At 35.9% G+C, this 21595-nt stretch overlaps 2 protein-coding genes across 4 annotated transcripts in view; one reads left to right on the forward strand and one right to left on the reverse strand.

Annotated features, from left to right (window-relative positions):
* LOC141436381 (glutamate receptor ionotropic, kainate 2-like) overlaps positions 1 to 6964 on the forward strand; it is a 52354-nt gene extending 45390 nt beyond the window's left edge. For both annotated transcript variants that reach the window (XM_074099331.1, XM_074099330.1), the window contains exons 8-16: positions 332 to 484; positions 557 to 994; positions 1383 to 1606; positions 2022 to 2159; positions 2794 to 2992; positions 3311 to 3542; positions 3946 to 4058; positions 5890 to 6048; positions 6779 to 6964. In XM_074099331.1, coding sequence (XP_073955432.1) covers positions 332 to 484; positions 557 to 994; positions 1383 to 1606; positions 2022 to 2159; positions 2794 to 2992; positions 3311 to 3542; positions 3946 to 4058; positions 5890 to 6048; positions 6779 to 6964 — 1842 coding nt within the window. The remainder of the gene's footprint in view (positions 1 to 331; positions 485 to 556; positions 995 to 1382; positions 1607 to 2021; positions 2160 to 2793; positions 2993 to 3310; positions 3543 to 3945; positions 4059 to 5889; positions 6049 to 6778) is intronic.
* Positions 6965 to 7572: 608 nt separating this feature from the next.
* On the reverse strand, positions 7573 to 21569 carry LOC141436267 (glutamate receptor ionotropic, kainate 2-like). 2 transcript variants are annotated; one of them, XM_074099175.1, is made up of 16 exons: positions 21384 to 21569; positions 20567 to 20701; positions 20092 to 20195; positions 19817 to 19979; positions 19195 to 19409; positions 18324 to 18467; positions 17564 to 17794; positions 17026 to 17217; positions 16223 to 16447; positions 15219 to 15442; positions 13096 to 13233; positions 12150 to 12348; positions 11456 to 11687; positions 10736 to 10854; positions 10083 to 10229; positions 7573 to 9735 (listed from the first exon to the last, which is right to left on the reverse strand). In XM_074099175.1, the coding sequence occupies exons 1-16, from the start codon at positions 21472 to 21474 to the stop codon at positions 9538 to 9540; spliced, it is 2757 nt and encodes a 918-aa protein (XP_073955276.1). In that variant the 5' UTR covers positions 21475 to 21569; the 3' UTR covers positions 7573 to 9537. The 2 variants fall into 2 exon arrangements, with proteins under 2 accessions (XP_073955276.1, XP_073955277.1); XM_074099176.1 differs by having other exon boundaries at positions 21322 to 21471.
* Positions 21570 to 21595: the final 26 nt, after the last annotated feature.

The following is a 21595-nucleotide window of genomic DNA, read 5'->3' on the forward strand; positions in this document are numbered from 1 at the left end:
AACCGCAGGCAATGCCTGTCTATTCCTACTAATTGCAGTCCGCAGAAATTATTTATATAGTCTGAGTTTGTTTGTGATTATCTTCGTTTGTATGTAGGAGGTAATTTATGGAACTATTTAGATACTGAATCGATACAAAACATTCTTTCATAGATTTAAAGCAACACCATTCCTGATTTCGGAATAATAGAGGGTACTTTCATCCTGGGAAACTGAAAAGTTTCCATATGATGTAGATAAAGTTGCGGGCATCAGCAGGGTTAGCATCATTTTCATTATCGGTTGTTTAACATTTTTGTCACAAAGAACATTATATTCTCTGTTAACTTAGGTTGAAGTCGCACTAGCTAGCGACGCTGCAAGACTGATTGCAGCTGCAGTTGAAAGCGCGCCGGAAGAATTTGAAATTAAAGCGGAAGAACTCGAATGTTATTCCGATAACAAGTGGGAAATCGGTGAAGAATTTATAAATCATTTATTAACGGTGAGCACAATAATACAATGTTCATTCATTCAAATACAATTACATTTTCTTGTTTATTGTCATTGTTTTTAGAACCCCATTACGGGCATTACTGACGAGATTACATTGAATAATATTACGGGAGAACGGACCAATTTCAATGTGGAAATAATGGAATTATCAAATAGTGGTTTCAATAGCATCGCCAAATGGAATCCCGATACGGGTTTCGTGTACGCTCGGTCGCAGGATGAAGTTTCCGATTTGCTCGCTGAGAAATGGCAAAATAAAACTTTCCGAGTTGTGTCGCGGATTGGAGCGCCATACCTCATCGAAAAAGTACCCGAAGACGGCGAAGTGTTGACTGGGAATGACCGATATGAAGGTTATTCAAAAGATTTGATACACGAAATCCTTACAGAAACTCTGCATTTAAATTATGTGATTGAGATCGTGCCAGGAAATTTATACGGTTCCTACCATAAAGATACAAGGAAATGGGACGGACTGGTCGGGCATCTTCTGGAAAGGGTCGGTGCATAAATTGTTTGTGAAACATTTGTATATACAATAGTTATGAAAAGCTTCGTACGCAATTTGTTCAGTCAATATTTATCAATTTCTAAAGAACAATATTATTAAACGTAAGAAGATTCAGTGTGTGATTAATGAAGAATGTTCAATTCAAACTGGTGAAAAAAGAGCGAAAAATGCACTACATGCCGCAAATTAAACTAATACTTATCAGTATCTTATGTAATTGCATGCAACGTTAATAAAGTGTATAACTACCTACATACACATCAGGCACCCTGAGTTGTAAGTAGTGTAGCCCGATTTGCTAGTAATTTTGGTGTGTTTGAGTTTATTATTATTATTGCAAGTTAAATGAAAGTTTGTAATGTACTGGCCATTGCAGAAAGCTGATTTAGCGATATGCGACCTGACGATTACTTACGAGCGACGATCGGCTGTGGACTTCACAACGCCTTTTATGACTTTGGGAATAAGCATACTCTACGCAAAACCAGAACCTCCCGAACCAGAACTCTTTGGGTTTCTCAAGCCCTTCTCGGTCGATGTTTGGATTTACATGGCCGCCTCGTTCTTGATGGTGTCTTTGCTGCTGCACATTTTAGCCAGGTATGCGATTAAAAACTCCTGTCTTCAGACAAACGTGCAAAAAAATTACGATAAAATACGATTTTTCACGCTAAAGTGGCTAAACTGATTCGGACTTTTGGTGGCATAAATATGAATTATTTTTTTTACAGACGAAGTCGCGAGCTGTTGCTAAGTTTTGAATAAATCTTTAATCTTGGCTTTAATCTTGTCCGTTGTTTAATAAAAGATGTAAATGGAAAACTATATTTTGAGAGAACTATTAGACACTTCTATCCTTTATTCCTTATAGTACCGGGTAAATCATAAAACTGCTTAAAAAAATTCCCTTACCACAAGAAAATAATTCTTAATGTTACACCGATGGCGTCTATTATGTTCCTTAAAATGCGATCCCGTAAAAGCTATTATCTTATATCGTTATTGCTTCTTGCAGGTTTGCCCCAAATGATTGGGAAAATCCTCATCCCTGTGATAAATCTCCAGAAGAGCTCGAAAATATATGGCACATCAAAAATTCTGCTTGGCTCACTATGGGATCTATAATGACTCAAGGCTCCGATATTTTACCAAAGTAAGTTTTAGCCTAGGTTAAATTTTAGAATGAAATAATGATACAAATGGTACGAATGTGCGTAGGTAAACATAATATCGAAATTATGCTAAAGTTAAGATTTCCTTCAATAGTGGTTTCAACAGAGATTTAGGAGTTAGGTGCTTAGCGGTCACCATTAAGAGTCATGGAAACGTTATCTATCGTTATCTAACGTTTGACCTTAAAGTTATGGTGTCAAAACCAATTTCTGGGAAACCATGCCTCTAGATCTTGATTAAAAAAAAATTAAGAAATGGATTATAATAGGGCCACTTTAAAAAAAAACGATACTATCAAAATGTATGGAACTATTAACCAGGTTTCACGAATAAATTAAGAGTTATTATGTCTCAAAAAAGGCCCTAATAAATAAAACTAATTACGTGACGTCATTTCAAAATTGTGTCCACATTGATCAGATAAAAAAAGTTAGATATTTCACGTACTTACTTAAATTTTCGGAGTTGGTTATGAAGTCGCACAAGTTTCTTGCTTTTACAATACGTCAAGGAAATACACTGCATAAATATTCATGCATTTCCTCTGAGCGAACGTAAATACTCCAGTCGATTTCATGATTAACGTTTTATGTTTTCATTTGTTTTATTGACAGGGGTTACTCAACTAGGTGGGTGTGCGGCATGTGGTGGTTTTTCGCATTGATCATGTGCTCTTCCTATACAGCGAATCTTGCGGCGTTTCTTACAAATGCCGCCATGGATGACTCCATCAAAAGTGCTGAAGATTTAGCTGGACAGACCAAAATCAAATATGGAACTGTTGAAGGTGGTTCTACCTACTCGTTTTTCAAGGTAACGTAGTAAGCCTTTTCTTGCAGCCTCGCTGCATCATTTTCAATTTTTTACAATTTCCATGGGAATGCCTATAAATTACATCGTAGTGCTCATTCATCTGTTTATGCTTAGCGGTCAAGATTTCGGTCTCGATCTCGTCAGAACTGTTGAACTAATGGTAGTCTATACTCCTAAGATCCAGCTAAGTAAATACTAAATTTCATACAAATCTTTTCAGCTGTTTAGCGTAAAAAAGTAACAAATAGACACTGTCAAAATTTCGCATTTATCACCATTTTCACCAAATACAGAATTTTAATTTGGTATCAATTGCAGCGATCAAACTTCACTACTTTCCAAAAAATGTGGGCTGCAATGGAATCGGCCAGACCGTCGGTTTTTGTGAAAAACAACGATTTGGGTGTAGAGCGGGTACTGATGGGAAAACGCGAGTATGCGTTTTTAATGGAGTCAACAGCCATTGAATATCAGTTGGAGCGTAAATGTGATTTGATGCAAGTAGGCGGCCTGCTCGACTCCAAGGGATACGGTATTGCTATGCCGTTCTGTAAGTTTCATTCATCAATCATGTTTTATTTCACCATCATCCCAGCCTATATACTTGTCTGCTGGGCACAGGTCCTCACTGAAAATCAGCGCCACGGCTTGCCGTGGCATTATGCTGAGTGGGGACCTATTTAGCGTCATGTATGTCTTTATCTGTTCTATGTTTGTTTTATGGCGTTAAATAAATGTATTTTCTTTCTTTCTATTAATTTTAAGAAGTGTGGACACACTTTGAGTTTGACAGCAATAACCTTTCTTTTTGTTGCGTGCCGCCTAATAATTCGACGGGATCGGAGCTTGAGGTTCCGGGTTCGAGCCTCGTTGAGGGCAGATATTATGAACGAAGAATATTTTTTTTTCAATCTGTGGTTTGATATCAAAGTTGGTGTAATTTATCATTCCAGTTTCATCTTACCGTACCGCAATTGACAACGCTGTGTTGAAGTTAGCTGAGAGCGGGAAACTTCTTGAACTCAAAAATCGATGGTGGAAAGCACCAGAAGAGGGTGCATGTGTTGTAAGTACTTGAATATATCTATGCACAAAAGTAAAATTAGCACATTTTTTTTAAACTCGCGATGGTTAAGAAAGTTATTCTTAATTGAAAACAGTTTAATATTTTTTAAGAAAATCCCCCGACTAAAAGAGAGTAGGTATCGAAAAAAATAACTTTGTTATATCAGTAAAATGAAAATATTTCACGCAGTTTGCCATGTTATAAACGACTTAGTGTGACCTGTGTCCTTCATACCTGTAGGTATGAACTTATTTGTTTCTCGTACTTATTCACGTATACAAATAGATACCTCATAATATCGGGTACATATGCGTATGTAGGTACATACATATTTATCCACCATTTATAAATTATTTATTTATTGATAGGTGGATAATATGTATCTGGGAACCTGGTTCGTGAATGAAACGTAGCAGTAGTTTTATTTAAGCCTTTATTGGCAAGCGAATTTGAAAAAAATATACAAAATCGTAAGAATTACGCCAGAAAAAATAAAGTAAACACACACGTCCGTTTACGCCCGTCGTACTTCGTACGTCGTCAACTGCCATAACATCTCATTTGTTCGTTCTTCACTCAAACTCAGTATTAATTCTTCGTTCAAATTCAAACGTAAGTACATCATTATCATCACGCTTCAATACACGCATACCACACTCCACATGTATAGTAATACCGGCCCCGAAATGAACTAATATTTGGTCTAAATCTATGATTAATTAAAAATGTGATGGAATTGTACTTTAGTGAGGCAATGATAATTATGTTGATACTAGCTTTTCTTAACATATTAATTGAAATAGAACTCCTGTTGAGATGGCAGTGGTAGCCCCTTGACGATATTTATAATACGTACCTATTTCTTTCTAATTATCGCTAGTAGGTATAGCGTAATAATAAAAACTAATGACGAATGGCGGTAAAGGGCTAAAGATAATTCCCTGGATCCAGTTGGTCTGACCTTCAATATACGCCGAATCTCGGCTGCAGGGCTACTACGAAACTCGAAACTCGAAGTTCGTATCGTACCGTCCCTCTCGCTCTCGTATTAAATAGTATAAGTATCAGAGGGACCGCACGATACGAACTTCGAGTTTCGTAGTAGCCCTGCAGATTGTAAGCATTTAGCGCGATAACAAAGAAGCCACCAGGTATTAAAAATTATTAAGCTACTAAGCTGTCGCCCGCCTAGTCTTCCTCTACGAAGTATTCGTTTATCGCGCCCCCTCGACAACAAGTATACTCCATTTATTTGAACATTTGAAAATTTACAGTAAAATTTAAAAAAAAATCGGGTAGGCATAAAAGAAAAAAGTCGTTTTTGAGGTAAATTTAAAGTTTTCGAAGTTCGTGTCGTTCGGTCCCTCTGACACTTATACTATTTAATACGAGAGCGAGAGGGACGGTGCCATACGAACTTCGATTTTCGAACTTCGAAGTAGGCTCTCAGCGTCTGAGTGGTGGTGATAGTTGGGTTTGTGTGATTTGTATGTGTTCTTACAGCGTGAAGCCAGAGGAGCTGACCACATATTTGCTGCATAGATGTAGCTACCATGTCGCGGTTGAGTAATTTAATTGCCTATAGTTCTATGCAAAATTTCAAGGCAAGCGATTCGGTATTCAAGGCGTTAAAACAGAACAAATAAACTCACTTGCACATTTGTAATACGAGTAAGCTTAGGATGATGATAGCGTGTTTCTGGTATTGTTTGTATGAAATCATTGTCCGTTGATTAGTACCCATGACACAAGCTTTGCTAAGCTTACTTTGGGTTAGGTCAATTGGTGTAAATGGTCCTGTGATATTTATTTATTTATTGTTTGTGTACAGGAAGAAGAGGCTGGGGAAGAAGGGGCAAGTGCGGCCGAGTTAGGAGTGGAAAATGTCGGCGGTGTGTTTGTAGTGCTGGGCGTGGGCTGTGGCATCGCTGCGGCCATGGGATTATTCGAGTTTTTATGGCACGTGAAAGATGTTGCTATTGAACAAAAGGTAATGCATTTTACTTACTGTATACCTAGTGCCATCCACGAAGACGCATGATTTTGTCCAAATTAGCCATTAATGACATTGTAATAAGAACCACGGCACGCGTCATCGTGAATGACTCTACCTATATGTACCTAAGTACAGGTATCAAAGCAACGAACTAAACGCAGTACCATGGCGCTAAAAATCGTCAGGCGATCAAATCCGGTCGTATTTACCATTAACACAAAATTAAAATTTTAAAATTATTAAATACAAGCCTGTTGCACGCGACTCCGTCTGCGTAGAATTCGTTTATCGCTATCCCGCGGAAACTATGCAATATTCCGGGATAAAAACTATCCTAAGTATATCTTCCCCGGGATTGAAACTATCTATACCTAGTGCCAGTGCCATCTACGAAGACGCGTGATTTTGACAAAATTAGAAATTAATGACATTGTAATAAGAACCACGGCACGCGTCATCGTGAATGACTCTACCTATATATACCTACTGAATTTCTTCTAAATCGGTTCAGTGAGCGGTTTAGACGTGATGAGGTAACAGACAAACAGAACAGACAGACTTACAAACTTTCGCATTTATAATATTATTGGGATGTACCTAAATATGTTTAACCGTTACCTAGGTAGTACCATAGTACTTACAAGATTTGCTTAGTTTGGGACTAGGTAAATTTGTGTCAGTTGTCCCATGATATTTATGATATTATTATGTATTTATTTTATAGATGACTCGGAGCGAGGCGTTTTGGGCGGAGCTCATATTCGCTCTTAGTTTCTGGGAGACAGAAAAGCCGGTTGCACACTCGCGGCCGTCATCCTCGGCGTCCAAAGAAGAGTCCGACAAACTCTCCCGAGCCTCCTCAGTGCTTCGCTCGGCCGCTAACCTGTTCCAATTGGAAGTATTTAAATAAATACAGTTAAAATTGTTTCTTTTGTTTTGTACCCTTGTTTTTGCCCATTTTGTAATTGCCCTACTATAGTTTCAGTGACTTTGTTATTTAACGAATTCGATACAAAACAGGCCACACGATCTAAAACTAGCCGTACTAATGGCACTAAAATGTAGGTTGTATATAATATTGTATACTGTTATATTTTCTTGGAATAATTTTGTTGTAGGGTTGACTAAGTAGTATTTTTTTGTCACACGGTAAGTATTTTTATAGTTCCAAAGGATGACCTGGTTATGGTCCCAAAGCCAGTATCATGCTGAGTTGGGACTATTTAGTTGTGTAAATGGGCTAAGGATTTTGGTTCTTGCGGATCTTTTTGGTACACACATAGTAAAATTTTGGAATCAACTTGCATCGCCTACGTTCCCGGACTTATTTTACATAAGAATCTTATAAACACGACCCTACTTTTTCTCACATAACATAAGTGGGCATCGTAATTATACCTACTTAAATTGTTTTTAATAATGAAAATTGGAAATGAATATGCTTGTCTGCGTTTATTATTAGGAGGAGGTACCATGAAGAGTACGTTTATAAGTAAAATAAAACAAATCGCTATAACCATGTAGCAGTTTATTATAAACTATAATATATTTTTAACTTCAAGCAACAAACATGCAACAATTATTTTGTAAATAAACCACTTTCAAAAGTATCATTAAGTAGCTTAATTATCTCTAATTTTAAGCGCAAAACTACACATTAAAACTAATGTGATATAAACCACATGAATTGGCGAGCAAATAATCCAATAATGTTAATACTAACATTGTATCAGAATAATTTATTAAACGTGTTGCATTTAAATGAACGCACCTACAAGTACAAACAAGCAAGTTTAGTAATAAATTTGCAAACGCGTGAAAAGTGTAAATATTAGTAAACAAGTCAAATTAGTGTTTATACATTTCTTGCAAGTAATAAATGCTCATGACTAGGGTTTCTACTCGTAGTCAAAATAGGAAAACAACATAATACTTCGCTATATACTCGTACGTCCGTCTGTCCATCTGTCCTCAGCGAGCTTCTTGGTACCTACTAGAATTTTACTACCTCTAAGACAGAATAGCTTAATCTCAACTGCTCATCACCTATTAAAAAAGATTGCCTTTCCAATGCTAAAGCATTAATTATTGAGGTGAGGAGTCCTCTGACATAGGCCTCCCCCATAAAACCTCCAGTTGCTTCTGTTGGAAGTGGCCCGCATCTACCTGCATCTATCTGCTTGTGATTTTCAAAAGAAAATGCGCTAGTTACCTACTACTAAATATAAATATAACTAAACCACCACAGGTTTCCTACAGTATTTGAAGAGTTCCCTCGATTTCCCTATGACCCACTCATCAGATCTAAACTTAGTGACAGTAGGATCTAATTGAAAGTAGGTATTCCCAGTTCAACGCTAAAATAAATTAAATCGGTTCATAATGATGGAGTTCTGAGGTAGGTAACAAACATAAAAGAAATAAAACGAAAATAAAGAAGAGTCAACTGAATTCCTCCTCCTTGTTTTGATGTCGGTTAAAAACAATAAAGCTCCATACCAGCTTTAACACAATATCAGCGTCGAGTCACCTTTGGTGACCGAAGAATGCACAATGTTATGTTTACACAATATGTTATTATTATAACGTTTTAAACTTTCGTGATTCTCACTCATAGTCAAAATACCATAAACGGGACTTATCACGCTATTTTTACACGAGTAATATTTACCTCGACGTTTCGGCAACGTTACAGTTGCCATGGTCACGAGTAGACTGAAGTGTGGGGTGTCAAGTCTGCCTAGCAGCGCGAGTTCTTCGAACTACCCGCACTTGATCACTAATAGTACCACACAACAATAGTAACACATTGCAGCTGTTAAAAATCGCCAGGTAAACAAGTCAGCCATAGCCGAGCATTTGTTGGAGTCAGGGCCTTCACAATCCCAAAATTCTGTCCACGGAACGTCATTTTTACTCAAGAATGGTACGTAAAGCAGTTGAAATAAAAAAGCATAGGAATTTCAACCGAGACGATGGGTATAAGCTTTCATCATCGTGGAATCCTGTTATTAATAAGTGTCGGCGTCAGGATGAATGTTCGGAGGGACGATCGGACGTTGTTAGTGTTGTGTGTCGGTGTGATAGGGTGACTAATAAAAGTGACCAAGTTTGGGTAGTTCGTGATACGAGTGCCGGTACTATTAGTGATCAAGTGCGGGTAGTTCGAAGAACTCGCGCCCATGGCAACTGTAACGTTGCCGAAACGTCGAGGTAAATATTATTCGTGTAAAAATAGCGTGATAAGTCCCGTTTATGGTATTTTGACTATATGTTATTATTATTAATATTATATTTAACCTATAACTGTTGGCACTGCTGGGCAAAGGTTTTTATCCTTGACTTCCAAATCTCCCTACACAATTTTTATTTAATTATTTTTTCCTCTTAGTTATGAAGCAGAAATACTCGTAGACTCGAATTATGTGCTTATTTTGATTTTTAAAGCCTCGTATCGACTTGTTCAAGCAAAAAACTGGTTGCCTAGTAAGCTTCATCAAAATTTATAAAGGATTGTGCAGCTTTAAGCACTGAAACCGCTCTTGAGTGCGAGCGCTCGCGTCGTTCAGAGTCAGATTTAGTAGATGCAGCAGCTGATCGCGGGGGTGCGGCTGGCTTGTTTAGCACTCGAGGATCCAGTGATGCCTTCCATTCGCTCACCAACGCTTCTTTAAACGTTATCTGAAATCAATGAGGCTACTATAGTCCAACAACCTCTTTCGAGACCCTCCCTACAGGAGAACCACTTTATATTTACATGTCCCTTCAGCCATCAAAATCCAAATCGATTGGGGTGAATTTGATGGCAGTGCACGAATTCGGTAGAATAATCAATGTTCAAAATATGTCATTAGGTTATTCCTCGGACAGATTCGATCCCAACTGTCATGAAGTTGCAAGCATTCTTTGCATTGTTAAAAAAAACATCCGTAAAAAATACGGAAAGCATACTTACAAAATTTGGGAACTTCATACTGATTTTAGGTACTTACTACGATAACGTTACTTGATTCATAACAGCTTATTACCTTTTCTTTAACGCAGATCTCGTGAGCATGCAACAGAAACCCGATTATGGCTGTTATCAATCCAAGAATGCCTCCTAATCCGAGCACAAGAAATATTCCACTAGTATTCTTCATTTGCACTTCATCGCCTTCCTCTTTGTCATCAGTCTGAAATGTAAACAATGTCGTTAATTTGTGAAATTGGAAGAAATCAACTCATGAGATTGCTGTGAAATTAATTGGAGAGGAATTTTAACTGTTTCTGTCAAAACGATAACTTTAATTAGGTGTGTGGTGTGTACCAAATACGTTTTACTTTTTTAGGCTGCTCATCCGAACGCATCCTAAATTTAACGGTTTCACTGTTAATTTTTTTTTATTTAAATTTGGATTTACTATATGGGTAGTAGATAAAACTATTTATTTGGCCTGACTTGGCATCAAATAATAGGCAAATTATAAAAATAGTAACTTTTTTAAGAACTCATCGGCGAATTTCCCCCGAAAGCTACAATTGGCCAGGAGTAGGTAGGTAGGTAGGTAGGTTTAATTCCAGACTCCAGCATTTATCTTCTGATTTTTCAATGTACCTATAGTTATAGATGTAGTGTAAAAAGTTTTTACACAAGCCAATTCTCATTCCAACTATACAGTATATAAAATAGAGTTGTTACCGGACAACTTTCTTCTGGTGCATCTTCTTTTCTCCACCAAAGAGATTTTAATTCGTTTAGTTTTCCGGATTCCTGAAGAGCCAGTATTGCATTGTTCAAGGGAATCCTATAGCGTGAATCTAAAAAAAACATTAGGTAGTCACAGTCATCAATTTTTACCCGACTGCTAATTAATACTAAGCTACCATTTTCAGACAAATATGAAAAAGTATGAAATCCTACTAAATAATCCTAAATGTGAAAGTTTGTGAAGATGTTTGGATGTTTGTTACTCAATCACGTCTAAACCGCTGAACCAATTTAGATGAAATTCGGTATACAGATTGTTTGAGTCCCGGGGCCTTCCCCATACATACATACATACACACATACATAGGATAGTTTTTATCCCGGGAAAATTGCATAGTTCCGAATACTACGCCGACGGAGTCGCGGGCAACAGCTAGTAAAATAAAAAATTTAAAAAGTCAAGAAATCCGAGCGCCTTAAAAAACTGATAAGAAGAAAACAAGTCTAGTAGTCTAGAAATTTGTTAAGTAACTTAAATTTTAACAGTCGGGACCCATTACTGATTTTTTTTGAGCTGGTCACGATTTGAATGGGTCCCGTCCCGACTATTGAACTTTAAGTTACTCAACAGATTTTTAGACTACACTAGACTTGTTTTGTTCTTTTCAGTTTTTTAAGGCAGTCGGGTTTTTGATTTTTAATATAACTTACTCTTAGGCATTGCAATTCCGTAATCCTTGGAGTCTAGTTTAGAACCGACCATCGTTAAGTTACAATCTTGCTTGGTATAATATTCGATTGTGGTAGACTCCATGAAAAATACGTATCTTCCTTTACTCCGAAGCACACGTTCTTTGCCTTCATCGTTGGAGTTCGTGAAAACCGTTGGATTAGCTGAACTCATCACTTGCCAAATTTTTTGATAAACGGTGTCGTTTGAATTCTGGAATAAACGTTCATGGGATGGAGGAGGTTATTAAATTAAGTTATTATAAAGATAGGGTGACGGAGGGAACGATTGCCCGCCGCCAAGTGATTTGCCACTTTAAGAAAAACATTGAGCATACTCGTATACCTTATTATTGTTTAAAAACATAAAAATATTGTGTTATGTAGTTACAAATTTTCAAAGTTAATTGCATAAAATAAAGCGTCAAAATAATGAAATTGTCCAAACATACACAAAAACAATTATTAACTTTGAATACGTCGATACTAACTACGAAGATACTTTGAACGGTATGCAATGGAGTTCGAACGGTATGAAATCGATTGCGATTGCCACTCAGATAATATTAATATGGTCTTACGTCAGATGATGAGAATTATTGAAAAAATAACTTTCATTCTGACACAGTCGGTAGTAAATATTACATAATCTTTAAAAAAGAGATCCTATTTATACCTCGAAGAATTTGTAAGTGGAACCGTTGTAAAGGGCACCGTAGGATACTTCAGTTTGCTCAGACAGATCCTTAGCATTCTTGATGCTGTTGCTACGGCGGTCGTTACTAATGAATGTGGACATGTTCGCTGTGTACGAGGCTGTGACGATCAGCGCAAAGAAATACCAAGTGCCTGCGATCCACCGCGAACCGTATCCTCTGAAAATAAAAACAGGTTTGATACGATGCAGTTATTGCGCTCTGGTTTTCCAGCTAGAGTATAATTAAGTATAATTGTTACTCAGGTTAGAAATCATGCTCCCTTCCGTACCTACCTGATAAAACTATAATAAATTAAATGATAATAAGTATAAAGCAAATGTCAATCGTTCTCTAACAGGCTCAAAGTTAAAAGTCTAAAGATCATCAGTTTAAGCTATCAAGCATTTTATACCTAAACGTTGAAAAATTTACCACGGGTTCGGATTAAACTTCTTTTAGAAAAAGGCCGGTAAAAAACTCAAAAGAATATTCATTTCTCAAAACAAATCCGTATTTAACATAACCAGACACTATTTGATAGAAATAAAGTTTTCAAGTGCTTAACTTTGAAGGTTTCGAAGGTCTAAATCACGTGAACTGTGTGTGTTATATATAATTTTATTCATTTAACAATTATGGTGACACAAAGTCAACGTATTTTGGTAGAAATAAAAAAATCTTTGTCAAAGTAGTACCCCGGATTGAATTATTTTATAAATAAATAAATGACTAGATAAACAGCACAGTCAATAACCTTGTTTATAGTAAACATAGACAACGAAAATGAGCTCGAAAATATCTGATTTCACAATTTTGCGGATAAACCCTTAATAGTCATGTTTCCATCTTTCAATTTGTCTGTACCATACACAGACAAAACATAAATTTTTAATAACATGTTTAGCTGCATGTTTCCTTACCTACCTTGGCAAAATATCGCACCCTTGAGTCATTATAGAACCCATACACAGCCACATACAGTTGTAAAGACTCCAGATATTCTCAAGGCTTTCAGGATTTCGATTGCAGGGATGTGGATTCACCCAGTCATCTTGGCTCATTCTAAAAACAGAATTATCGTTCATGGATAAGGAATTATTTTGAATAGAATTTGTTCTGACTATTTGTTATAAAGTTTCGTCATTAATGCCATAATTAAAAACCAGAGCGCTTCAGATTTTTGAAATGTTTGAAGTTGTACATAGAATTAAAGTTAAGACGCAACGACAAAGAAGGGCGTAGGAAACTGTGGAAGACGTGCGGATGTGGATGAACAAACACGCTATTAATCCGACCACAGACATTTAGTGATGTGAAAACCTAGAACCTATTGCAAAATAGTAGTTATCCTTTATACTTGTGTTATTTATGTATTGTATATATTATGTGTATTTATTTGTTTTATTTTTAGTTACAGGTATATTGATTATTATTATTATTTTGTATACAATTTGACGATCCTTTTGTGATTTTATTATAATTACCTGACATGTATTTATAATGTATTTTTTCATTAGGTTATAAATAAATCTAATCTATCTAATCTAATCTATTAATGTTTAATATTTTGTAAAATATTGTATATATATTTAAGTACTTAGGGTTTACATATGCATTTATATTTATTCAAATGTTTTGCTCTATTTGTCGATCCTTATATTTTTGATTGCTCTTCTCTACCACTCAAAGGTTGACTGGCAGAGATCCCTTCAGGGATAAGTCCACCTTTGTACTTGCACTCTCTTTTTTGTGTAAAATTTTAGTATATCCTTTTTGTACCATAAAGAGTATAAACAAACAAACAAACAAGCAAAATAATTAAACTGTTCAGTAAATCGATTAATTTATTAATTGAATAGATTGTATCTTTGTCTATTTTATTATTTAAAATACTCGATTTAATTCCAAAAAATGTTTTTTAAATTATAAAAGCAGTAGCATTTTTTTTAATTTTAAGGTACCTAAGTAAATAAAAACCGCTTATTCAATATTTTTTTTAATTTTAAGGTACCAAAGTAAATAAAAACCGCTTATTCAATTGAGCATGAATCGATTTTTTAACTGACTTCACAAAAGGAGGAGGTTCTAAGTTCCAATCTTTGTATTTTTAAAATGACAAATTTTCCGCCATCTCTACGGTACTACAGCTAGACTATACACGTAACGTGTTTCATTTAAGGAACAACGTCAGTTTTTGACAAAGGTTTTTCAAATGAAAACTAAATATTGAAATCAAGTGAATTTTGGTGAAAAAAGTGATTAGACGTACGTGAAAAGACACGAATTAGATGAACTAGCTTTTGCCCGCTTCTTCGCCCGCAAGGAATTCTGTTATCGCGCGCTGTTCTCACGGGAAATGTGCATTTTTCCGGAAAATTCAAAATTCAAATGATTTATTCAGTAAATATGCCGCAATGGGCACTTTTACACGTCATTTTTTAAACTACCAGCGCTTTCGGAAAGACCTTCATTGCCAAGAAACATGGCAGAAAGTCATTTTTTCATAATAATATAATTACAAATAAAATACTTAAAAACTATATTATACAATTTAAAAAAATACAAAAAATAATAATAATAAAAATACAGGGATGTATGGGGTCCCTTAGTTACAATACTAAACACTAACTATATCTAAACTATATCTACGTTCAGTGGAAGTGTAGAATGCTTCCACTGTCATAAATTTTAAAATAATAATAACAATAATTTAGTTCTGAAATATACATTTCAGGTCAAGTAACCATTAAGCTTTTGGATTTCGAAGGCAAGTTCACGTCTGCCGCCCCCAAAGTTAGCTCACACCCTCGGGCCCATAAACTATTTCTGTGCCAAAATTCACGTCGATCCGTCGCTCCGTTACGGCGTGTAAGACGGACAAACATACACACAAACACACACACTTTCGCATTTATAATATAAATTAAAGTATGGATGTGTTATTGATTCGATCCAGTGGGTGTTTATACAAGAATTTTGATGACGTATTAAGGGTAGTAGATAACTATTAAAATCGGTGACTCTACAGAGTATTCAAAACTTCTTACCGAGCGCAAATAAGTAGAACCAATGACACGAAAATGTAACCCACAGCAAGATAGAGCCAAACATCTGTATCTAGAGGATTAATAAAAGAAAACATATCAGCTTCTGGAGGAGGCTCCACTCTGAATAGCATGCTGATACCCAAACTCATAAATGGCAAGGAAAAGTCAACGACAGCATTGCGATCCGATGTAATTGTTAAATCGCAAATTGCTAAATCAGCTTTCTGAAAAAAAAATTAAGTGTTTTTACACATATTCGATATACAGAAAAACACATTATTAAGAAACAATAAATAAAAAAAACTACGTATAGTTCAGCCAATTAATAGTTTGAATTTGAAAATTTGTAGACAGGGTATAGTATTATAATGGACCTTGTTTTGCGTTAGTTTCACCTGGAAATCAGGGAGTTGCCTTACGGAGATTACTAAATTCTAACAATTACTCTACTATTTTGCGATAGCTTTATCTGTTTTGTGGCTACGCAAGGATTTAGTTAAATGTTTCAATTGTAACTTCATCATCTAATCTTAGATCTATAGACAAAATAAATATCATGGGACACTTGACACCAATTGACCTAGTCCCAAACTAAGCAAAGCTTGCACTATGGATACTAGGCAACGGATAAACATACTTTTAAAGATAGATACATACTTAAATACATATTAAACATCCAAGACCCGAGAACAAACATTCGTGTTATTCACACAAATATCTGCCGGAATCGAACCTGGGACCTCAAGCTTCGTAATCAGGTTCTCTAACCACTTTGCCATCCGGTCGTCAACATTTCACTACTGAGCAGTTCTACGAATTTTTTTTCACCGTCAAGCTCATGGTACATTTCAAAGAAGTACGAACTCGAACCCACGAACCTCTACATATGAGGCCATTTGCCAAAACATTGGGCTACTAAAGTTTTTTTGATGTAACTCAAGCTGTAATATTATTGAACTTTTTATCACCCAGCTGCGTTCGAAAATGCAAAAAGTAAAACTCACGTGTTCCATCAGTTCTCCAATTAATCCATCCCATCTCCTGCTACCTTCTATAGGATTACCGTACTTATCATCAGGCCCAAGACTAACACTGTATTTCAGGGAATAATTTTGTACGTTCCTTATGTGGTCCATAATGTGTTCCATTAGGTCTATCACGTAACCCCTAGGAGGTTCACTGCTGTTATGCGATGGCATAATATACGGTTTTCCTCTCTTTGTTATTACCTAAAAAAAGTCTTAATCATTACAATCCATCAGTTAACTGCTTAAATATTCTAAACACGTAGATATTAGCGAAGTATCTATGAGGGGTCCATATCGGCTCGCATACTTATTTAAAGTCCGAATGTAATGTTTGTCAGAATGATCGTTTGTCATAACTCTTTTTTCACTGAATCCAATAATTATTCAGAATTGTTATAAAACAAATCTTACCTAACCTATTCTTATAGTTTGTTATAGAATGACCATTTAAAAATTACAGAAAAATTTAAGGTTTCAGTGGGAAAAAAAATGGCAAACGATGATTCGGACAAAAATTACGGTATGACTAGCGAAGAGTATGCGAACTTTGACGCTCCCATCTATCTATGAGATACAAACTTAAGGATTGAAAAGTCAGCCCCAAGCGTGTTGTTTTAGCGTGCAGCAGTAACAAATACACCCGCATATACAAACTTTCGTATTGATAACATTAATAGGAATAGTAATGTTGGATTCCACACGACAGTAGCATTCGATTTATTTAATTCGTTCACTTATTACCTAGGTGTCTGAGGTAGTATTTAATTTTGTATATTTACCCTTAGTTCGGTTTCAGGCTTATAAGTATGTCCTGTGTTGCTATCATTAATCTTATTTGTAGAGGAGTTCCATGATCCAGCGTAAGTAAATCTGTTTTCACCATTTAATTTGGAATAGTGAAGTACAAAATTTGTTCTTTTACCATATTCATCGAACTGAATGTCTCCAGTAAGGCCATTTGAAATTGTTGTCTGTAAATCAGAAATGATTAAAAGTCATTAAGATAATCTTAATTTCCAGGGATATGTGTGGTCTTTTTTTACATAAAACTAACCAACTTCCCGACCTCGATCTCATCTGATGGTAAATGCAGGTGACTGAACCATTAGATCAAGTCTGGCCTTATCCTTTGATGAAGCGCTATTTTATAATTTTATTTAATTACCTACCTATAGCAGCGTGTTTTGGCGACATTTACCTTCTGTGTGACAGTACTTATGTGTTTGATGTCTAAATTAAAATATAATAATATATTGCAAGATAGGCGCTTGTCAAATATAATGAATGCTACATGGGATTAGTTTAATCAAAACTTACCTGAAGCATTGCATCTCTCAGTTCTACTCCCGTCTTCCAAGCGTTGTTTGCGTAGTCATCGTCTTCCCCAGATTTGTAGCATACCGATGGAGGCTTTCCAAACATATTTGTGGTCCTGTCATCTACATTTTTGTACGCCATTTCCTCATGACGCTTTTCTCTTTCACTCAACATAGCGTTAATAGACTTGTCTAAGTGATTGAGTGCGTCTACTACTAAAGCAGTTTCTATCTGGAATTAGAATAAGAAGAACATTGACCAGAACAAAAGGATAAATTTAAAATAAAATAGACAAACTTGATTTGCTACTCCGCAAAATATTTGGAATCTCTACCTAAGTACAGCATGTAGAAATTATGTAGTCGTAAAAAAAACTTTTTGTACTGCGCCATGTCGTTCGTGTGGACGATACTATAGAATTTGATGTGGTTAGAGTAGTGTGCAAGCAATAATAGTTTTTTACCGCCGCTAACTGTAGCCGACTTGCAAGAGCGCTTGCGCGCAGGTAACGGTTGGCTTTCTGTTTGAGCTCTCTCTGACAAGGAACCAAGGATTGATTCGAAAATCATTGGACATGCCTCAGCCAGGAGTATAAGTAAGTAACTAAACCGTATAAACCGTAACCCATGTATAAAATGGTTGAGAATAAAATATGGGTTTTCTCGCGTAGATTACTATACTCTGTCAGCACGTTTTACTAATTAATACAAAAAAACCGCCACGTATCCACATCATGTTGTTGATAAAAATTTCAACTCACTGTTATATCGTCCCTCGGGGGTATGCCGATGTCTTTCCACTCGTCGTCATTCGTTCTAGTAAGATGCCACGTGACAACGTTAGCATCGATATCTATCGAGCTCAAATCGACACTGTACGCGTCTAAAGAAGTCAATATAATACTCTGAGAATAATACAAGGGTCAAATTAAATTATTAAGATTTTTAGAAGGAAACGAAAAAAAAAAGATTAAAAAAAGGATTTAAGTAGCGGCCACACCGCTGCTTAAAAAACGGTGACGGTACGGAATCGCAGTGACGCCATGCGATAAAAACGGTGCGCATACGATGCGTCACTGCGATTCCGTACCGTCACCGTTTTTTAAGCAGCGGTGTGGTGGCGGCCTAAGCCCACACCTCCTGTGGCTTTACATGCCAGAGGGTTATACCAACAGGACCATTGGGGAATCCGACAAAAAGAAACTTTGATTTCGTTGAGCAAATGTAATAAATAGCTAATAAAAACTCTACGCTACTCCACGCTACTCCACGAAACTAACCGTATCAATTATGGGTTACACACAGTGGCGTAACGTGGGTATCAGCTGCCCGGGACGGAAGAAAATTTTTCCAATACAAGACACAATGACAGTTCATTATTGTACCATGCAATTATAGAAAGGGTTCACCGAATTCGTCACAGTAAGTATAATTAATGGAAAATGCTCATTCTAAATAGTACGAATCTTAGGTAGGTACGAAAAAATTGTGAAATATATTATTTTATTATCTAGATATTATTCAGTATTATTTATTATGGTATTTTACCGCCCCCTCAAAGTGCTGCCAGAGGCCACTACGCTACACCACTAGTGTGGTTGTGTGTGTGGTTTGTCTTTGTGACAAACTTACTTGGTAGGACGTAATGTTTTCCACTTGTTTTATTTCTTCCATATACTTTTTGATATTTTTAGTCTTACAATCTATAATATGGTAACTCATCCGCGCTACTTTAAAAATATGTTTAAATGTCTCCTTGTTGTCTCCGTCAGGATCTAATTTTTTGAAAAGGATTGGATTGATGTCGTTCCGCCAGGTATTTATCACTTCCTGAAGACGAATAAAACCTGAAATCCATGAAAGAAATAGGTGTAGTTAACTCAAGATATCATTTCGATGTGCTATTATGACACTGAAAGTGCAGACCTGCCAATATTCACATCCTTAAAACTGCCGGTATACATAGCGTAGTCTACAGTCAGTCGCGGTACTGTTTTATAGGTAAAGATTAGGTATGTTTTGGTGTAATTTTATTAGTAATGCTTACACTGATCACTGGCAAAAAAGGGATACATAAAGGAAGCTTTTAAATATTAAACTCTGGATAAATAATGGTCGAAAGGACACTACTATAAACAAAAGAAAAAACATTATATTGAGCAAATATCGTTTTAACTAGTTTCATTGTAATAAAATGAATGTGTATCATCATTTAAAATTGTTAAGTCAATACTGAAAATATAGAACAACTTACTTCCATCGTCCTCGTAAAGAAATGAAAACCTATCCCAATCCATTTTTTTTATATGAGATGCATACACTTTTGATATAACTTCGGGCGGTGGATGGTAAAAAAATGAGTAAAGATCTTTTGTCACTGTTTCTGGTATCTCCCATGAAAGAGAAAGATGAGTGATCTGAAAACAACACGAAGGGGGCAGAAAAAAGATTATTGATTTATTTGGAAGCTACCAAAGTCAAATTAAGTCCGAGTATTCTTAGAACTAGTTTAAAATGAATAGAACTTACATTTAGTCTATTGCAAAGTAAACACACGTTGTCGCAGATACCATTTGTTGGTCGGGCATCAATGAGAGCTATTATCCCATTTTCATCTGCAGTTTGCGCGCACACTTAAAAACAAAACTTAATACTTAGGTATTTATCTAATGTTTTAATAACCGACTACTACTTTTAATAACACTTTTATTATATTTACTTAAACATACCTACTCGTAAGTACGTAAAAAAAAATCGCAACAAAATTTATATTTACTTTTTATGGTCTGATTAAATTTAAATTTGGTACATGATTGTATAACTACTACCTTCAGTTCACAAATAGTTGTTTATTTAAATGCATTATTTATAAAGACTTTAGTTAAAGCACCAAGATATATCGTTTTATAAGTAATAGCTACGAAAATTTGTAATACCTATTTTTAACTATCTGCGTGCATTATTTAAGTAAGTAAGAATATTTAGTGTATTATGAAGTACTTACTTTGCAATGATGTTGAATATCCATCATTCGTGACATCAGAATAAATAACATTACCAGCGCAAACTGCTTTCTTTCCGAGCATCAGCTGGAAAGCTGATTTTGTAATTTCATTTGATAATTTATTGAACAGGCCAGCTGGAAATTATAACTGCTTTCAATCTACCCACGGACATAGAAGTAGGTACTAGATATAAACAAAAGCGTGATCGTTGTCCTGATGAAAGGTTCGAGCATCGGCTTTTTAGGTTTCCGTAGTCAACTTTAACCCTTATATTTCGCCATGTCCGTCTGTCTGTCTGTCTGTCTGTCCGCGGCTAATCTCAGAGACCGTTAGTACTAGAAAGCTGTAATCAGTCACGCCAACAAAGTAGTAACATAAAAAAAGGGGTAACATAACAAACTCCCATTGGGGATGATATTTTTTCACTTCCACTCAATGTTGTGGGGTATCGTTGAATAGGTATAGGGTTTGAAAAAAAAACTTTTTTTTTGATAAAGTGAATATTTTCGGACATATTGTGTCCCCCGGGCCCCTCTAACTTTTGAACCGCACGTCTAAAAAATATGAAAAAAAAATATGGAAGTTAAGATTAATAAAAACTTTCTAAGAAAAATATTTTCATCTTAATCAGTTGAGTAGTTTTTAAGTTTTTGTAAAAAAATATTTCTAAGGCAAGGTCGGGAACTACGGAACCTTACACTGAGCATAGCCCGACATGCTCTTGACCGTTTTTTTTAATGACAAAAAAAAATACCTTCAATCCGATTAAAAGAGCCAATCCTTAGGACACTGTCACGATTTAAGTATAACACGTACCAATCGGAAAACTATAGGAGTAACCGGAAGAACTTATTTCAAAATGATGGCACAAACAAGCCAGGAGAAGTAATTGTTTCCAGTAGAACATTTTTTTCAGTTAGCGATACTCTTCGAGCGTGTACACATGGTCGCCGTCAACATACCGTCTGATATATTTTTGGAAAACATTTTAGGCCGAGTCGCGTCACGTAGACGGCCAGCGACGCAAC

The sequence above is a fragment of the Choristoneura fumiferana genome, chromosome 16 (genome assembly GCF_025370935.1).
Source record: "Choristoneura fumiferana chromosome 16, NRCan_CFum_1, whole genome shotgun sequence".
NCBI classification, from domain to species: Eukaryota; Metazoa; Arthropoda; class Insecta; order Lepidoptera; family Tortricidae; genus Choristoneura; species Choristoneura fumiferana.

Excerpts from the sequence above, each read along its gene's own strand:
- LOC141436267 (XM_074099175.1), bottom strand. The coding sequence starts at position 21,474 with ATGTTCTACTGGAAACAATTACTTCTCCTGGCTTGTTTGTGCCATCAT. Across the intron at positions 19,980-20,091 it reads TACTTTGCAATAGACTAAAT|ATCACTCATCTTTCTCTTTC; the intron begins GTAAGTTCTATT and ends TGTTGTTTTCAG. Across the intron at positions 16,448-17,025 it reads AGCCTGAAACCGAACTAAGG|GTAATAACAAAGAGAGGAAA; the intron begins GTAAATATACAA and ends GACTTTTTTTAG.